At 37.7% G+C, this 18359-nt stretch overlaps 1 protein-coding gene across 3 annotated transcripts in view; it reads right to left on the reverse strand.

The window, feature by feature from the left end:
* ST18 (ST18 C2H2C-type zinc finger transcription factor) overlaps window positions 1–18359 on the reverse strand; it is a 168188-nt gene that overhangs the window by 8215 nt on the left and 141614 nt on the right. For all 3 annotated transcript variants that reach the window (XM_064386178.1, XM_064386179.1, XM_064386185.1), the window contains 7 exons: window positions 17620–17865; window positions 11942–12057; window positions 8698–8760; window positions 7837–7905; window positions 2763–2825; window positions 2587–2667; window positions 1314–1535 (listed from right to left, as the gene is read on the reverse strand). In XM_064386178.1, coding sequence (XP_064242248.1) covers window positions 1314–1535; window positions 2587–2667; window positions 2763–2825; window positions 7837–7905; window positions 8698–8760; window positions 11942–12057; window positions 17620–17865 — 860 coding nt within the window. The remainder of the gene's footprint in view (window positions 1–1313; window positions 1536–2586; window positions 2668–2762; window positions 2826–7836; window positions 7906–8697; window positions 8761–11941; window positions 12058–17619; window positions 17866–18359) is intronic.

Raw genomic sequence — 18359 nt, forward strand, 5'->3', positions numbered from 1 at the left:
TGTACTGAAGAACTGGCAGAAGGATTTGTTTTTAGGTGTATCCAAGTAAGGAGTGAGGGAAAATTTTGTTCCACAGGAAAATGGTTGATCTGTATGTTTGTGTGTGTGTAAAAATTTTTTTTAAAAAGACAATCCTAACAGACATGGCATTTCTACTTTGGGGGGGAAAAATAAAAAAAAAACAAAACAGCAAAACCTAAGCTTTCATTAGCTTGGCTAAAAGCTATACAGGGAAAGATGCTAGTTCTTCAGTTCTAAATTTCTGCTTATTATCTCTGTCCAGAGCAGATAGCTAACTGGGAGATTGTTTGAAAGCCATGAGTTACTTGTTAGGTTTCAATGTCCTAGGAAAGGATATCAAACAAAGTTATGTTTGCTACATCATTCTAACTAATGTGATCTTGAGAGTGACCCAGTCTTATGTAGGACAGGAATCATCTGTACCATGAATTGCTACCAGCTAAAATACAGTTCTTGCAACTTGCTTAATTAGCCACAATTTGGAGTAGTGTCTTTAAAAAGACTTAGAGTAGTGTCCTAATGAAAAGTCTTTTGGATGGAATGTAGGAAATAAAATTAGGATAACACTGGACTCTGACTGAATTTATTCAAATGACCATGGGCATTTCTTATTTTGGAGAAGTTGGCTCAAAGTGTTCGGAACAAAGCAAAGGAGACAGAGAATGTAGACTTTACTGTTAAAGACCAAAAACCAAACTTGCCAACCAGACTCTGATTATTTTTGATTCAATATGGTCAGATTATTATTTTTCACAGTTATAGATGGTATTTATTGTTGTTAGTTATATGTGTGACTTCTTCTCTGCAAGGATAATTTTCTTTGTTTAACTCCAAACTTCTTTAATCCATATAAGAACTGCATTCTTATTGTTTTTTTTCTTTGTGTAACTTTAGCTGCTTAAATACAAAGTTTATAACTTTTCCACTGGTAGAAAGATTAAATTAATGACTCTTGGCTAAAGCTCTTCTGGTGAGATTTCAATGATATTTCTCTTTTCTTTGGAAGATTTGCAGGTACAACTCCATATTTCCCTAGGAAAGGACTCTACTTAATTTTAAAATGCATAGGCACTGTGCTAATCTGAACACCTTGGAAAGTCATGCTTCAATGGGAACATAGAAAAAGACACAAAAGTTTAAGTCTCTCAAAGTAATTCTGTTTTGTATTACTTTAGCTGCAGTGTAATTACTCAAAAGACTTTAGCACAATTTATTCTGACTCTAAACTCACATGTTGCCAATTCAGAGTGGAATGTTAAGGAAAAATGAAAAGAGAAAACACAAAGTTATACCTTCTGTGGGTGACAAAAACATTATTAACATGACCCAGCCCGTTGCAGCCTGGCAAAGGACAGTGTGGCAGCTCCTGTTTGTTCAGTTTCCAGGATAGCGAAGACCCATTGACAGGACTCTCCTTCTGTCTCTTGGCAGCCAAAGGACAACCAGAAGCAGTGCGATGAGAAGTGTATTTACCTGATATGTGACCTTGGCCATCACAGCCTATCACTGGGCATCTACAGAAACACAGCAAAAGAACCCTCATTTTCACTAGAGAGAGCAGACAAAGACAGTCTCAAAAAATCCCGAGAAAATAATTCTGGCTGCCTCTGCTACCTTGCTTTATTGGAGTAAGACTTGGTCCCTGGTAACACACTGTACCAGGGCATCCAACTCTTGTCAAGCTGGGTTATGGGGGTTCAGCTGATCTTAAAATAAGGCAATTTAAAATACAACTGTTGAGACTAAGAAAATAAGACATTCATTTAGATAGTATTTTACAGGAAAAGAAAATTGAAATTCTATCACGGGCAATAAATCACACTTCTTCAAATGTATGGAAAGTCAACATTGTCTCCTTTCTGTATGTCTCCTTGGTTTCTGTATGAAGCAGAGGGTGGGTTCCTGTAACAGGAAAACTTGCATGGAAATCCATGCAAATACTTGCAAAGAAAAGAGAGGGAATTTTTTGTGCTGCTCTGTCAGTGTTAAGCAGTTTCGCATATATCATTAACAAATATTAAGACAGCATTCCATACAAATAAGTCTTCACTTTTATATTCTGGCAGTTATCATTTACAAGTTTTAATGGAATGTGCATTCAAGCCATGACCATAGTGAATCTCTGCTGAGTTTCCAGTTTTCACTTTAAGTGAAATTTTCATTCATAGATATAGAAAAGACATGAGACTTACAGATATTTAAATTCTCTGGAACATATTTTTAAGGTGTCACTCTGATTTAATTAGCTGACATGTTTCACCTCAGTAATAATTTTGCTTCATTTTTCCAATTTTTTTCAACCAATTGGCACTTGCATAGCACTCTTTAAAATAATTGGAGCAATACAAGTAGATACAGCAATTCTTCCTCACTGTTCAGTCTCCTAGGTGATGGACTCCACCAACTCCACAAGAAGCAGAAACACTTGGTTTGGTTCCAGCTCTGGGCACTGTTCTCACATAGTTGAGAGTAACTGGGGCATCTCCCTATGGTTCCTCAAGTCCTGAACTCTCCCAGGCCATTCCCCCCCCTCCACTGGTGGTGGACCCCTGCTTCTTTACTCACTTAAGTTCAGGTTCTTCTTTTTCTTCCTTGGTAGGAGTGACTTTGATACCGCCTTTCCTGGCACGAGGACAGCCAGACAAGCTGAAAGAAGCACACAGAATAAGAGCCACCTCTTTCTGCTGCTGCCAGCCGAGAGCCCTGAGCACTGCAGCCCCCTGTGATGGGATGGTTGTTACCTTCTGTGGGATGCATAGTTCCCTGTCACGTGGCCAGAGCCGTCACAGCCAGGTGTTGGGCACCTATGGAATAATTCAGGAAGCTTACAAAATACAGTCACAAAGATACAGAGTAAATAATGTGTACAATCTATATTTTGTCTAGAGTGGAAGAAAGAACAGTGGAGCTTTTGTTGAATAACTAAACCTACCTCTCACTGTTTTGGGTTTGTTTTTCTCATATAAGCAGACTCCCTTTTTTGGGAGGTGTTTGGTTTTTTGGTTTTTGTTGGTTTTTTTTTTTATATGGAATGTGAAATATATTGTATATGATGTGTTGATTTAATTAGTTTATATAAATGTTTGCATCAAATATTTTTCCTTATACAGAATCAGCATTGCAAAGAGAAGAAAAAAACAGCTTGATATAGATCTATCTGTAAATTTGCTATTATCTGTTTGTTTGTTATTGGTATGATGTTTTCAGGTAGAGTTATAAATAAGCACTTTGCCAGTATTTGCAGAAAGGAAGATGAAAGCAGAGAAGCAGTAGATGGTAGCCAAAATTTGAATTTAATAATTTGTGTATTCTAGCACTGTAAGCATAAAGCAGGACCATCTCTTTCTCTCTTGAGATTCAGTTGGGTGTTCAGCTGAGCAATTGGATTATGCTTATTTCTCATAGTTAAGGGGTTTCTCTATGTATGTGCCACAAAAAAACCTTTCCAAATATGAATTTTTAATAATGAAACATCCATACAATAAAAAGAAAGACGCCTGCTGGTTACTGTGCTTTTGCCAGCAGTCTGGCAGAGTGGGCTTCTTGCTTGCTGTGCCCCAAAAGCCAGCTTGGGTTAGTTGGTCTTTCCACTGACTTCTGTGGGATTTGGAGCAGGACCTCACTGGTAACACCTTCCATCTCAAAAGTACAGAGATTTCATTCTTTCTTTCTTTTTTTAAATTTTTTTTAAGACTGTTGTGGAGTGGTTTGGTTTGAGGATTTTTTAGAGAATATTAACATACCTCAGCAAGCAAAGCAGCACCAAAAAACATTTGCCTTAGGAGTTATGCCATCCTTTTCTATGTTTCTGTATTATACGGCACAAAGTTCTTGTACTAAGAAACCCTAAGGGACTTTGAAATGCTATTATTTTTACAGAGTTCAGAATTACATAAGGAGTTGTACCAAATAATGTAGTACTGAACAATTAAGGAAACTTGCAGGGTTCAATATGCTCTTAAGGGTCTCAGTTGTTACTGATCTTTCCTGAGTTAAAGAGATTCGTGATTTCATCTTGTCATTGGTAGGCTGCCATGGAAAACACCTACAAATATAATGGTAATAGCACATCTGAGTGTGCAGGTGCATCTCTTCACAGAATATTTAAAACTAGTTTTCTGTGAACAATTAATTTGTCAAAAATCTGACTTCTTTTGGACATGAACAAATTATGCATTGATTCAAGTAGAATTCAGCAAATTATTTCAAATGAAGAAAGGGGTGACTTTTTTTTTTAAAGATAATATCAAAACATTTCATAACCACACTTAGTGAACAAAATATTTTTGGCAGAATGAATTGCCTCACACTGACAGCAAAGGTAAAGGTGGGGGTTTTCAGAGTGCCAGTACATGCGTGACTGTGTAGAACTAAATGCTGACCTGTTTAAGTGTGGGACAAGGGCTGGGCACAATGTCATGTGGAGCAGGCAGCAAGGGCAGATGTCTGGAGAGTGTGAATGCTCACAAGTAAATCCACAACACCTGCCAAAAACTAAGGGAATTAATTTTGGCTACTTGTTTTATCTGATGATCACAGATGGAAGGGCTCCCTGCATAGACTGGAGGTGGACTTCAATTCAAAAAAAGCTCTTTGTGTGAGACATTCAGATCTGAAAGTCTGGGAGTTGTGAATATACTTATAGAGGACACTGAACTAAATTTTATATCACCCCATCTGGCACCACCACTTCTGGCAGCAGACAGATTTCCAGCTGGATCGGAGTCCAAGCTATTCTGGAGGTCACTGAAGATTTCAGGCTGAGATATTGTCAGGACTAATGAAAGTGTGAGAGGATATTTCAGGTGGGCTACTGACAAGTAAGTAAAAAGCTTCATTAGCAAGACTCTTAATCTTGACAGCTGGGTTGGGTTTTCTAAATATTGGTTATATCTTTGTATGGATTGTGAAATTCCAGAACACAAAAGGCACCAATAACCTATTGCCTTTCAATCAGTAATGCTGGGGAATTTTGTCAGCATTTAAGTGGTGTTTGGACTGGTGCCCCAGCTCAGGGAGTCATCCTCTATAATCAATTCTTGTGCAGAGCCAAGAAAATAAGATTTACATCGAAGGTCCAGAGGTCTCAGGACATCAAATTAAGAGATGTGAACCCTCAAATGGGTGTAGGTTGCAAGTTCTTTTACAATTCTTCCAAATTTGTTATTCAAAAATAAATCTCTCAATGATTTCACTTATAAATTCTTGAAAATGGGCATTGAGTACCTCCTATTTTGTCACTTTCTCCAAGTGGATTGCTTTATTTTAGGAAGATGGACTACAGCTAGAAGTAAAATTTAAATGCTGAGCTGCAGGCTTAGGAGCACTTCTGGTACATTTTCTCCCTCAAAAGCTCACCAGAGATATTGGATATGAACTGTAGTCAAGGCAAACCCATAGAGGTCAACTGAGAAAACCATTTTCTGAAATTTGTTACACTTCCTATGTAATATAAATCAGTATCAATGTTTATGTGGAACCCATGTAGAAAAACTGCTCAAATCTCTCCTAAAAATTGGCATTTAACCACTGCAGAAATGAGTCTAAGGGTAGGACTGACCACCTATTCCTAAAAGTTTCTGAATTGTAAGTAAAGTACACATTTAAAATTATTTAGGGCTTGATAAGCAAGCTCTTTGATTAAACAGTATATCAGCCACAATTATCCCTTTCAGTTTTAAAATCTGAGACATCATCAAACTTATTTTTTAAATTGACCACCTCAGATTGTTCTGAGCAGCAAGAACCCTCATATAGAAATTTTCTTGAATCTGAGTCACAGGCCCACTTTCTGAGCAGATCTTCCTTATTTCCAAACTGTGGATCACATGGAAGCCTTGTATCTTTGCTGGCATAGAGTTTCATAATTAAAGCCAAAATCTTATCTTGATTCTGGCAAATTAAACATGAATAACATTTGGAAAAAATACACAGCTTTTTCATATTCATGCCTAACTACATGAGGGTACTTTCCTGGCCTGATTCTATGAGCATTTATGCCCTCTGCTCACACAGAAATGCTACAATTAACTATTGATATCACTATACCAGCACAAGCATGATTGCAGCATTTTGGAGAAAGATTTAATTTAGACAGAATCAAAGTTTTGTTCAAAACATCACCTGAACTACGTTTGCAAGAACCTAAATTAAGGTGGTACATTTGTGAAAAATAATTTTATTTAGCCTTTTTTCCTTTTGCAAATTGTCTGTGAACAGATTTTGATTTTTGCTCTTTTTCTAGTTAATTGAAATTAAATGCTAACTGCGTTATGCAACATATTTCTGTCTGTGAAATGTCCATGAACTTTGACTTTGTCTTTCACAACTCACTTATTATACATGGCGTACAGTGTGCAGTTTGTCATTTAAGTCATATGCTGTTGCTCCTCTTTCCTTATGGCATGACCAAAACTCTAGAAGCTTTAGTGGAAAAATAACCATATTGGTATGCAAATTTACTTATTCACACATGAATGGGGCGGGGGGGTGATGCATGAGGAGCAACTATTCAAAATATTTGTGTGAGTGTCTTTGTATGGCAGAAAGCCAATAAAAGCAGGGACAAATATATATGACTCAGCAAATGACTTCAAATTTGTCAGCATTTTTGTAAGCCAGTTCCTTGCTAACTATTCTGCTCTTTTAAAACAAACTAAACCTAAATTTTATACCTCTGAGGATCAGAGATGTCAAAAAATGCAGCATTGTACCAGTGTGCCAGTTTACCTACTGGCTTTGTGAAATGCTTTGGACAGCTGCCTGTATAAATGGTCTTTCTTTGTTATTTTGCTGCATCTCCTGTGCATTCAACTTCATAGTTGAACCTCATCAGTTCAGCATTTCAATTATAACTGAAGTTGAAAGGCTAGGGAATAAGACCACTAGCATTTGATCTGGGGAAGCCAAACACTGCTCCAAGCCTAAATGTAGTCACTTCTGCTATTAATACCACTAGAAAAGGAAAATAGTGCCATGATCAGACTTTATTTTCTTCTATCTGGACTAGGGATGAACCTAAAGGACAGAAAGGACAGTCACGGGGTTCTCCCCTTTTTACATGCATTCATGAATTTTTCCAAGCCATCTATTATGGGATCCAATTTACAAGTTGCAGAGGGAAAGCTATGAAAGAACCCTAATTACCCTTCCCTTTTCCCCACATCCTTATTGACAAAGCCAATTCAATAACTAGATGACTGGTTGCCAGTGCCTCTCTTCACTACAGATTTTTGAAATATTCATATGTCCCTATACATCTGTCTATATAGCAAAGCCTGCACAGTCCTTTTGTAAGTGACATTTCATGGTGAGAATTATGCCAGCACAAAATCATATGACTTGATGCCTGCTTCAATGGCATTAAACTCATAGTATAGGGTAGTGACAAATAAAAACGATTTGCAGGTATTCTGGTCTCATTTTTAGATTTATTCTAACTAGTTTTGTTTCTTACCAAATAATTCAAATTAATTCTATCTGGATCACTTGCCAGATATGTCTTACATATTAGATATTTTCTATTCCTCTCTAATTCAGAAATACTGAGAAAACTGCATCTTTCTTAGTGTCCACAAATTTTGTCCCCCCAGGCCCTGATTAATTAATGAAAATGAAGGGGTACAAGAATAAAGAAAGACAAATGGAGAAAAGTAAACTTTATTTCACTCAAAAGCTTTCAAACCAATTCACTCCACTTTTCAGAAAAAGGTTTGATATTGCTCAGAGCAATTCAAATTTACCGCTTTAATAACACAGGGAACATGTTTGTCAAAGATAAAGACCAATAACATTTGTGCTATTGTCAATACTTACTTGAGCTCCTGAGAGTTAGCTGCCATAAGGGATTTTAATGTCTTGTCAGCTAATGGGCACCCAGAAACACTGAAAAGAAAACCTGATGTGAAATATTTTACCAAACCAAAGCATTTATTTGTATCTAAAACATCAACATCCAGACAATATATGATTTCTGTTGGTTAAAATTATACTCTCAAATATTTATTCATGGCAAAGAAGGACCAGCATAAGGCTGCAGTTCTTAAATCACTAAGAAAACTGGTTTCTGGGCAAAGGTTTCTAGCCCCTGTAAAGCTTTGCTATGAGGGGACAGTGGTACACAGAATCCATACTTTATGTTTCCTATATCAAGGACAGCTAGAGGATCTGGTTCACATGGTTGGTAGAAGGCAGAAAACACTTCCATTCTGCTCCCAAGGGAAAAGCAGGAAATTGTTGTTTCAACACCTACATTGACAGTAGGCTATTTTGAGAAAAAATATTTAATATCCTCAGGTTATAATAGCAGATTATGAATTTCGAAGCCATTCATAAAGAGGTATGCAGAAACCTCATTTATAGTCACATGCAACAGCATTTGTATAGAGACTGCTTGTACACTCAGGGAAATGCAAACTTCACTAAATTATTTTTCTGCAGGTCTCAGCTGAGAAATGCAGCTACAGAAATAAGCATATGCTGCTTAACTGCCTCAGTGTATTAAGTCCCCACGTCCACAAATATAACAAAATCAGGAAAAACAGCTGAGTTTCTCTGTGGATTATTTTCTGCAAATTGCTTTTGAACACTTGTCCATGGTTAGTACAAAAAGGTTCAAAGATGACAAGAGTTAGAAGTAGCTCTATTTCCTGTTCTAGGCTTCCTGTTGTGTCTTACCTGCGGTGTGAGGCATAGTTTCCTGTTACATGGCCGCTACCATCACATCCTGGGGTTGGACAGCTATGCAGAGAAGAAGGAATGAGAAATTAGAGTGTATGTAATAGACCACATAGTTCACCATACTCTGCAGTGAATTATGTAATGATTCTTAGGGCAATCACGTTCATCACTACACACTGTCACGACACTGCAGTAATCTAGAAAAACTTCACTTCTAGTTTTTAATTATTACTTGACACAGGGAAAGAATTTTTCTATTTTCACAATGCAAATAATTCAAACTTTTATTTTATCTGTGTAGAGTTACCTTTGCATTGGTATTTTGCTTATAAAGTGGGTTCTTAAAAAAACTGTTTTATTATTGCACAAAATTTACACAGCAATTCATAAATGTTGGAGCTGAAGTTTCTGATCTGACCTCCAGTATAACATACTGGAGGCCAGAGAACAGTAATATTTAAAATAATTTCTTTAACTTCTGGCTAAAATAAGGCACTTTCTTTAGATTCATATCCAATATTTATTTACTAATACTTGTGAGAAAGGTGGTAGGATTGCTTGCAGAACAGAGAGCACGTCAGTATCTCATATCTGAAGTTCTGAAAGAGAACAAAACTTTCTCAAGCTGTTACTCAGCTGAACTGAGAAGGGATACAAAGGTGGTTGTTGTGGTCTGGGAATGATACCCTCCAAATTAGTGTTCCCACCAAGACTGTGTAAACCATAGGCTGCTTGCTTGCCCCCCACTTCCTCCTTCCCCTGCAGGTTGGAGAATAGAATTGGAGGTACAAAAGGTGAAAGCCACATCTCAAGATAAGAACAAATGACTGGAAACAGCAATGAGATAACAAAATGAATGGTAACAGCAAAAATATCCCTAAGAAAGTGCACAAGATAGGCAAATGATTTTTCAGAACAGAACTGGTGTTACCCAACCACTCCCTTTGCCAAGCTTACTTGACTGGGAGGAAGACCTCCCTGGGTGAGGTTATAGAATAACCCCCAGGTCCCAGCCACCCCACTTCACGGCTACTGTGAAATTTAACCCTATCCTGGCTGCAACCAGGTGTACATTAAACAGAACAGATATACTCATTTAAACCAAGAGATGCAGGCATGCTGGAGAAGATGTTATAGCTTCTATTTTTCCTCAGCCCTTTTTCAGTTGTAATACTGAAGTCAAGCTGGGATACATTCCTCTGCAAACGAGGAAAGATACCAAGAAATGCAACTTGTGCATGGGTGGGGAGGTGAATTAAATACACCTTTGTGCAGTACTTTGAAACACTCTAACACCAACCCTAGAGAGTTGCCTTCTAGAGAACTGTTTTTCTTTTACTGGGAATGTGAATATAAAGGGCAAGCAGATGCTGCACAAAAACTGTTAGCTAGTGCTCCATGCCAATGAAAAAAGGGGTGCCTGATATGCTCACCTGGCTATTTTCTCTGAGCTGGCAGAATGCTAGGAAGTTTTTCAAATCTGTAAAAAAGCCTTTGGAAGACATCAGCCTCATTTTTACAGCCCATTTCAACCTGAGCAATGCTGTTATAGCCAACAGAATGTACATGGAAAAATAGAAAGCACATGCTAGATAGTGGGATTCATACAGTAGTTCGCTCCAACTGTGCTAACCACATTCAAAATTTTTCTCTGCAAGTGCTTATGTCATTTTAAAAGCTTCCTCATGATGGAGCCAACTGTACTGAATTTTTCAGCAAAATATCTGAGCTCAGTGGGATCATAAGAATACAGTCTGATTTCTATATTGCCTACGGATTCTTCTGATAAATGAAAACTATTCTTTATTTAATTTTGGCACAATTACATTTTAGATACCTGTTTTTAGATACTTTTGAACCACTGTAAGCTAATAATTTCTCTAGTAAATACTTTGGTGTAATTATTTAGGAGGGGAGAAAAGTATATTACAGGTATCTCAAACCAGGTCAGTATGACAAAGGAATAAATACTACAAAAGAAAAGCCAATAGCCTTCAGCAAATAAACTCTCAGTAATTTTTGTATGCATTTGTTCCGTAAGAAGAGGCAAGACAACCTGACCTGTAGCAATTTAGGTCATGAACTATGACTGCAGATATAATGTGGTGAGTAGACAACATGCAGACTGCATGACATGAGGGGAAAGAATTGCTCTTCACAGCAGCTTGCCCCAGGGAAATGTAAATTCTAGAGACAGAGGCAGCTCTAACAGCTTCAGTGCCACTGAGTCTGGAGAGCAGGACACAAGTTGGCATGACGTGACTTCTTTATTCATGGGTGAGCCTGCAGTTATGGGCTATCATCACTAAGTGATATGGACCACGCTTGTTCAGAGAGACCTGCTCTGCTTTGGGACAAAAAGATATGTGCCATAAATGATTGCTGAGTCCTGGTTGACTGTTATAGTGAAAACTCTATGTTAATATCAAAATTATATTGGTGTGAACCCAAAGAGATTTTGTGAAGAGCCTGGGTGAGATTTTTAAAAAGTGACTTGTGTTATGAGCTGCTTGGGACAATTCTAGTGAAAAATTCTAAACTGAAGCAAGCTGTTGTATGCAGACAGATTTAATAGAATTTATTTGCTGTTCTAGAGAGTAAAGTTTTGGAACTTAAGACAGAGCAAGTGCATCTCAGTAACTGGGAAAAGAGAATATTAACCTATAGTCCCAGGGCGTGAATTTCTATAGCCACTGGATTTTCAGCAGGACAAAATAACTAATTCTGCTTGGAAGGAAGCAGGTGAAGGACTTAAACCTGTTTCCTACAGGTTGGAAAGCCCCATTCTCTACTGTATTTTGTCTTTTTATGAACTCTGAGTGTTTTCTGTCTGAGAAATCCTAACTGCTTCTACACAAGTTCTAAGCAATGGGTCTATAATGACAATTGTTCAGTTAAAGTTTATTTAATTATGTAAGCATTAGCAGAGGCAATCTGTAGCATGTTATGAAACTGTGTTTTGTAGAAGGAATTAAGTGCAAGTGCCCACTAGTTACCTATCTATCTGAGGAATAAGGAGTCGCACCCAGTATAAATTTAGTCATTAATCTATCCAGACCCCTAGGCACACTCTGGCTTGTTGCAGTTCCAAACCTCATGTCTGCATATCCACAATATGGAGCTAACTACTGGCAGGGAATTGTGCAAGTCTCCTGCAAATCTACTTCAAAACAGAAGTCAGAACAGCAGCATAGGCAGTCTTTACCAGGGCAAAGGAAATGCAGCATTTTTTGTGACTCACGTGATGAGTTCCTTTTTGAGATCTCTTGAATGGAGCTTGGGTTTAGGACTGGGTATGGAGACATCTCCTGGGTACTTCTTTTCCTCCATGTTTTCTGGAGAGCTCACTGGATCTTTCTGAAATATTAGATGAGAATGTAACAAAAGGTTTTTCTCTTCAAGTCCTCTCACACATTCAAGAAACAATTTAATTTGCCATGGCAAGAAGATAACCTCTTGTAAACATAAAAACAAAAATAAAAATTTAAAAATAAATGATGGAGAGAAATTAAGAAAGTTTAGTACATCATAGTTTCAGGTTCTTAAAGGCAGACATTTAGAAATGTTGTGTGAATATTTCTGAAAGCAGATGCTAGTTTAATCCATTTATAGGAGAAATTTGTGTTTGTTTTATAAGATTGTGATAAAGGCCAAAGAAAAGTACACAGAGAAAAGAAAAGTGGTTGTTGGTAGAGTCAAACCAGACTTTGGCAGTTGTGGTTTTTTTATTTGCTATGTAAGTACATTGCTGACTTTTGAATGCAGTTGAAATGGTGACCACTGCACCATGAATTACAAAATTGCAATAATAACTTTTTAAAAGTGTTATTTACATAAGCAAATGTTAATGCAAAGCTTTTTAGGTCTGTGGAATGGAATGTCCTGTTATCTTATTAAAAGAGCAGATTCCTGTTAAAATAAAAAACATAAAGAACGAAACAACTTTGAAGCTTTCTTAACAGCAGGCTGCTAAGGGTAGTTCTTGATTTCTACTATTTGTAGATCTAAATCATCCCTGATACCATGCTGTTTGGTGGATGGTATGAATCATGAGCATTCACTCCATTGGGAAGTCATTTTGGAAACTTGGAGTCCTGGAAGGAAATTGCATTTTTATTTTCTGAAAAGTCTTCTTTTATCATTTCAAAACAACTTGGTTTTTACTTTTTTGGAGACTTGATGCCTTAAATTATTATTATCTTTATGAAAGATAAGTATTTTCTTTCTGGGGGGATGTTCTGTAGCTATTTTATCATTTGAGAGTTCTCCAAAGCTTGTAGCATCAATTATCAGACCTCTGTGAATCCCTTCTTGGACTTCACGTTGGTTTTGTGATTCCATTCCAATACTCAGGTGTTTCCCAGAGACTACCATCTGTAGGAGCACAAACTGCTGCCCATGGTTGAGAGGGGAAGGTCCCAGCCTCTGCTGAACTCACGGTGCTGGTGCCATGGATGCTCTGGGCTTGTGCAGCTGACAAATGCGCCAGGACAGAGGAGCAGGCTTGTCTGCAGAGCTGTTAACACAGAGTGCAGGGCTGAGTGGAATCTGGACTGAAAATGGAGTTTCTGCCTCCTGGGTCTTGTAAGCTCTGCAGGGGTGTTTCTTCTGATAAAGCTTCCATATGGTCTTCAGTTCTGGCAGCTCATCTTTGCCTGTTTGGAGGCTGGATCCTCAATATGACTTTCTTCTGCATTCTGCTGCTGGCTACCTACTGCCTACTGTAACTCACACTTCACATACATATAGAAATGATGCCATATTATTGCTGTATCAATTACTACTGATTTTTTCAACCACATTTGTGGGGTTAATTTGTTTGAGAATAATCTAATCTGATACAAATATAGAAAGCAAAAATACATATATTCAGCTTTACTAAACACTCTTTCACAGTAATTAATGAATAATTATTTTAAATAAATAGAAAAACCCTTATATATTTCAGGCTTGGGGAATTATATTTCTGAAGGAGAAGTTCAGATAAGGAGCAACAGAGAAAATTAGCAACTACAGAAGGTCTTGATGTTAGTGCAGAAATAATAAATGATTGATAGTCTTCCAAACATGGAAATAAAATGCTAAAATGCAAAAGAGGAAAAATGGATGTCAGCTTTGTTCAAGATCCAAGAAACATCAAAGATACTTTTCCGAAGTTGGGGTAAATCTTGCTCCCAGTGGCATATAGGGTAATTTTGGCAGTGGCGTATAGGGTTGATTTTGCCATGGGTATTTGAATTCCTGACTACTTCTATCCACAAGTTCTGACCTACCTTTCTTACAAACATAGAGGTGCAAGCAGGGATCGTCACCAGTACGAGTTACTGTAAAATCAAAATCTCCCCAAGGAAACAAGAAAAAATGCTAACCCCCTGTTGCCAGCTAGAAGGGATCAGATGTCAAAATAACTTCAAAAAACACAGGTAAAATGGTTTCCACTTAATGGAGGTTAAAGAAGGGTGGTTTATCAGTCTCCTGTCTGACAACTAACTTTGCCAGGCTACAGCTGCATCACTGAACTGATGCGTTTTTCTAAAAATTTAAAGCATGCCTTTCCTGGATCCTATGTATCTAAACCAGGCATACATCAGCCTCTCCCACTTCTTTTGAGAGAAGCCTGGAGTAGGGGGTGCTGAAAAGCACTCCACTGTGATCCTGATCTGGGTCACGTACCTCAGGATGCCCCTGCAGCACACCAGAATTGCCATAACTGTTTGTGCGGCAGGCTGTGTTAATATTTTCATATGTGTAACTTGTGTTCTTTATATGATGGACCAGAAACTTTCTGTTTGTGTGTGTGTGTGTGTGTGAGAGAGAGTTATTCATCCTGTCACTGTCTGATACTTGATGCACAGAGCAGACTGATGGAGAATTATGTGTATCCAAGGCTTGACAAAACACTACAGTATTACAGTTCACAGCTTAATTTCAGAGTCATTTAATAAAAACAAGATTTCATGGTGAAGACTGACAGGAGTACACCTGTAGCCCCCAGTATAACTGATATAGAGGGTTTAGAATTGCAGCATTTTCATTTTCTAATTAGGTTTTTTTCAAATCTTAATGGTGAATTTCCTGAATTGAGCTATTAAAATTTGTAATTTTTTAAACTAAAGCTATAGGCACACATACAGAAACAACAACAATTTTATACAGTTTTTTTGGGAGTAAGAGAGATATATAGACATTTAAATAGGTGACTTCTTTAGTCACCTTTAGTAATTTTCTTAATTCCTTGAGGGACACTTGGTGTTATTCAAGCAACATAAAATTTCATATGTGTAGAAGCTGCAAAATCAGGAAAGTGCAAAGGAAATGCAGGCAAAGGAATACTGAAACTCTGCCTTTCTAGAACCTTACATCACTACATGTGGCCCAAAAGGGGTTGCATCTGTCTGAAACACAGAAGATCAGAAATAAAGAATAAATGCTTTTTGATCTGTTGCATTTAAGATTAAAAGTAGACCATTATATCTTGGCTTGTATGCTTCTCTAGCTATTTATGTTCAGAGGGAGAGATAACCCTTTGGGAAAACACCTTTAGCACTTCTTTCTTTCTGGTATGTTGGGTGATGATCGTCACAGCTAGTCAAGCCCAACTGTATGTATAATTTTTCCTTTTCCATTTGAATGGATTTACAGTTAAATGCTAATAAAATCTAAAGAATTTCAGACTAAAAGAAAAATCAGAACCATCCCAATTGGTCCAAGCACTACTATTTCCTGCAAAGAGCATGTGTGTATTCATGCATGCACACCACTGAAAGAAAGCAAGCAATGATACTCCATTAATGTACAGATGGAAGTTTATATTGATTTCAGCAAAGACCAGAACATAATGGTAACATGAATAACAGATAATAGCATCTGGCACTTTTAACATTTTTAAGCCCTGAAATCTTTGGAGAACTGACAGTTGAACTAACTGACAGCTCTAGTTATTTCTCAGCGCTTTCCTTTTGGAGAGATTTTGAGCTTTTTCCAAATTCAGATTTTTTTTTTTAAGGGGGCATCTGGACAGGCTATTTTGCTGAGAGAGAGAGAGACAATATTTTCTGGAAATTACCACCAAAATTAAGCAACTGTTGTGCATATGAACCAGATAACAATGAATTAGAAATAGATATAATCAGTCATTTTCTTTGCATAAGGATAACTGCCAGTCTTTGATTTTAAAAACAGAGCCTCTGGCCCTGTCATCACTGGATGTATCAAGGCTCCCTGGGACAGCAAAATCTCACAGCAGAGATCTGGGGCCAGATCCTCAATTAGGGACAAAATGCACAGTGTCAAAGCACCAAGTGCAAGGGGCACCAGTGCGTGGGTGCATTGGATCATTATCTCCTGTTGGGTAGTTTAGTTACCTCCAATTCCCTGTGCTGGAAAGAGAGAGGGAAACATCCAGACACTCATCCTAGCCTTGTGAAAGTCAGGCATGGACTGGGGAAGGATGTGGAGGTCTTGGCTCTTTTCTGAGCTGTGATGGCAGCAGGGAGGAGGAGTGACATGACAGGTCCCCTGCCAAGTCTGTGACACCTCTTGATCCCGGCAGCAAGGCAGTCCTCTCAGAGCTGGATGTGTTTGCTCATCATGCAGCATGAATGGGGAAGGGCCTGAGCCCTCAGCCTCCTGCTTCTGGTCAAACCCACTCCAAAGTCCTGGGACACGGATTGTTTTGTATTGGTGAGATTAAGACCATCACTAGCCCCAAAGGGGAGACTGCAAAGGGTTCAAGACAACCCAGCCTCCAAGAAGTGCAAGCTTTTTCAGTGGACACATTGCAACCATCTACCCAGTGCTGATAGATTTTTTTTCCTCATGCAACTGAATTATCTTTAAATTCCAGGTGGTTTTTGGATTGGCTGCCATGATCCCCTAACCTCAATTGTAAATAGCTTTGCCCCATCTATGTCTTCTTGAAGTGTCAGATTTGATATCTGGATAAAAGACAATTTCATATTAATATAATGATCAAATTCTATTACTAGATATATAAAACCAAACAAGGAGTAAGTAGTATAAAAACTTCCAATTAGGACATCTTTTAGTTTGTTTCTGAAAGCTGTAACATAGGCTTTTATCTAATCAGCCTTTTAAAGAGCTGGTGGTCCCTTCCTGATTTAAGAAAAATGAAAGCAGTCCATATCCTAAAAGTCAGGCTCATGAGAAAAAAAATATTAAATCGAACTTGCTGGCAAAGTAGAAGAACAAGAAAGAAAGGCCATAGTGGACTATGCTGCCTTGTTTTCAAGACAGGATAAACAGACATGAAAGAGCAAAAACAGAAACAAAACCAAAATAAAGACAATTATTGATTTGGAATTGATCCTCTAGAAGATTGATTACATAAGTTGCAAGTTGGAGATCTAAGACTCAGTGGAATAAATTTATTGCAGTATGTAAAATAAAAAGTTTTCCAGTGAAAGAACATTACAGGTGAGGTTTTAAGTATGAGTTTAAATGCTTAGATAGCAAGTTATCTAGAAGTCTAAAGAGTTGATATGGAAAGTTTTTCTTTTGTTTTAACATGAAAAAACTCTCTTCATTTGATTTTATTTGTTGGGGTTATTTTTGTTTTGTTTTTCCTTTTTTCCCTGGTGATTGCTAGTCTCTTTGGGTGTTTGTCTTACAAGACTGAGCCATTAGGAACAACATTTAAAAAGCAGACTCTAATGATGGTAACCTTTATTTCCCTTACCTTAGAGACTTACAGACATTAACAAGTAAGCTCTGAAAGCAAGATTTTCCAAAGTGAGTAATGGGGTTTTTTTATATCCCATCCAAGAGACCATTAAAACCAGATCAATGTTCACAAAGCTCTACCTGTAGAAGCTGATTCCCTTTAAACTAGATGGTCATAAAGACTATCATATGGTCTCTCATGCAGGGGAAAAAGTCACTCAGAAATTGAAAAAATACCTCTTTTTCTTCTTCTTTCCTGCCATGGGTCTTGCTGTAGTTGATTGGTGTATCCCAGCCTTCCTGTTCACAAAGTGCCTGGTAGAAGGCTGCATTTACCAGGATGCTACTTGCTTTGAAAGGAGAAGAGGAGGGAGTGGGAAGTGCTGTGCTGGAAGAAGTGAGAGGCATAACTTTGTCTTGGCTTCGATTCTTTTTCATGCTCAAATCCAGTGTGCCATTTTCATCCACTTCTATCTCAGCTCCCTGACATGCAACAGGAAATAGAAACATGTTTAGATATGGACGTGGTAAGGCTGTAAAATAACCATGTGGTGCTTTTAAAGGATAAATATAAATGCAAGCTTTTATTTAAATTTATCTGAATCTAAACCCAGCTTTTCGATTTATGTCAGTTAATGTCCAACTCTTAGGCAGACTTAAGAGTAGCTTCAGTAATGGTATCCCTGCATCTCAGCTTAAACATAGTAAGTAGAATTTAAATAAGATGCCACTAAACCATAACCTATACACCCTAAATCTAGTTTTATTTAAAAAAAGTTTAGCTTTAAATCTTCTTGATCTTTTCACTGTTACAGAGAACTATGACCCCAATTCACAGTTAAAAGCATTAATGTATTGTTTAGGTCATCAACAGCATTACTATTACATATCCTCCCTTCCCCCCACACCCTGGAAATATTACAACATCTGCATCATGGAGGGGGAGAAGGAGGGGGAAAGAAATACATCTAAAAGTA

Source organism: Passer domesticus, chromosome 1 (genome assembly GCF_036417665.1).
Source record: "Passer domesticus isolate bPasDom1 chromosome 1, bPasDom1.hap1, whole genome shotgun sequence".
Lineage (NCBI taxonomy): Eukaryota > Metazoa > Chordata > Aves > Passeriformes > Passeridae > Passer > Passer domesticus.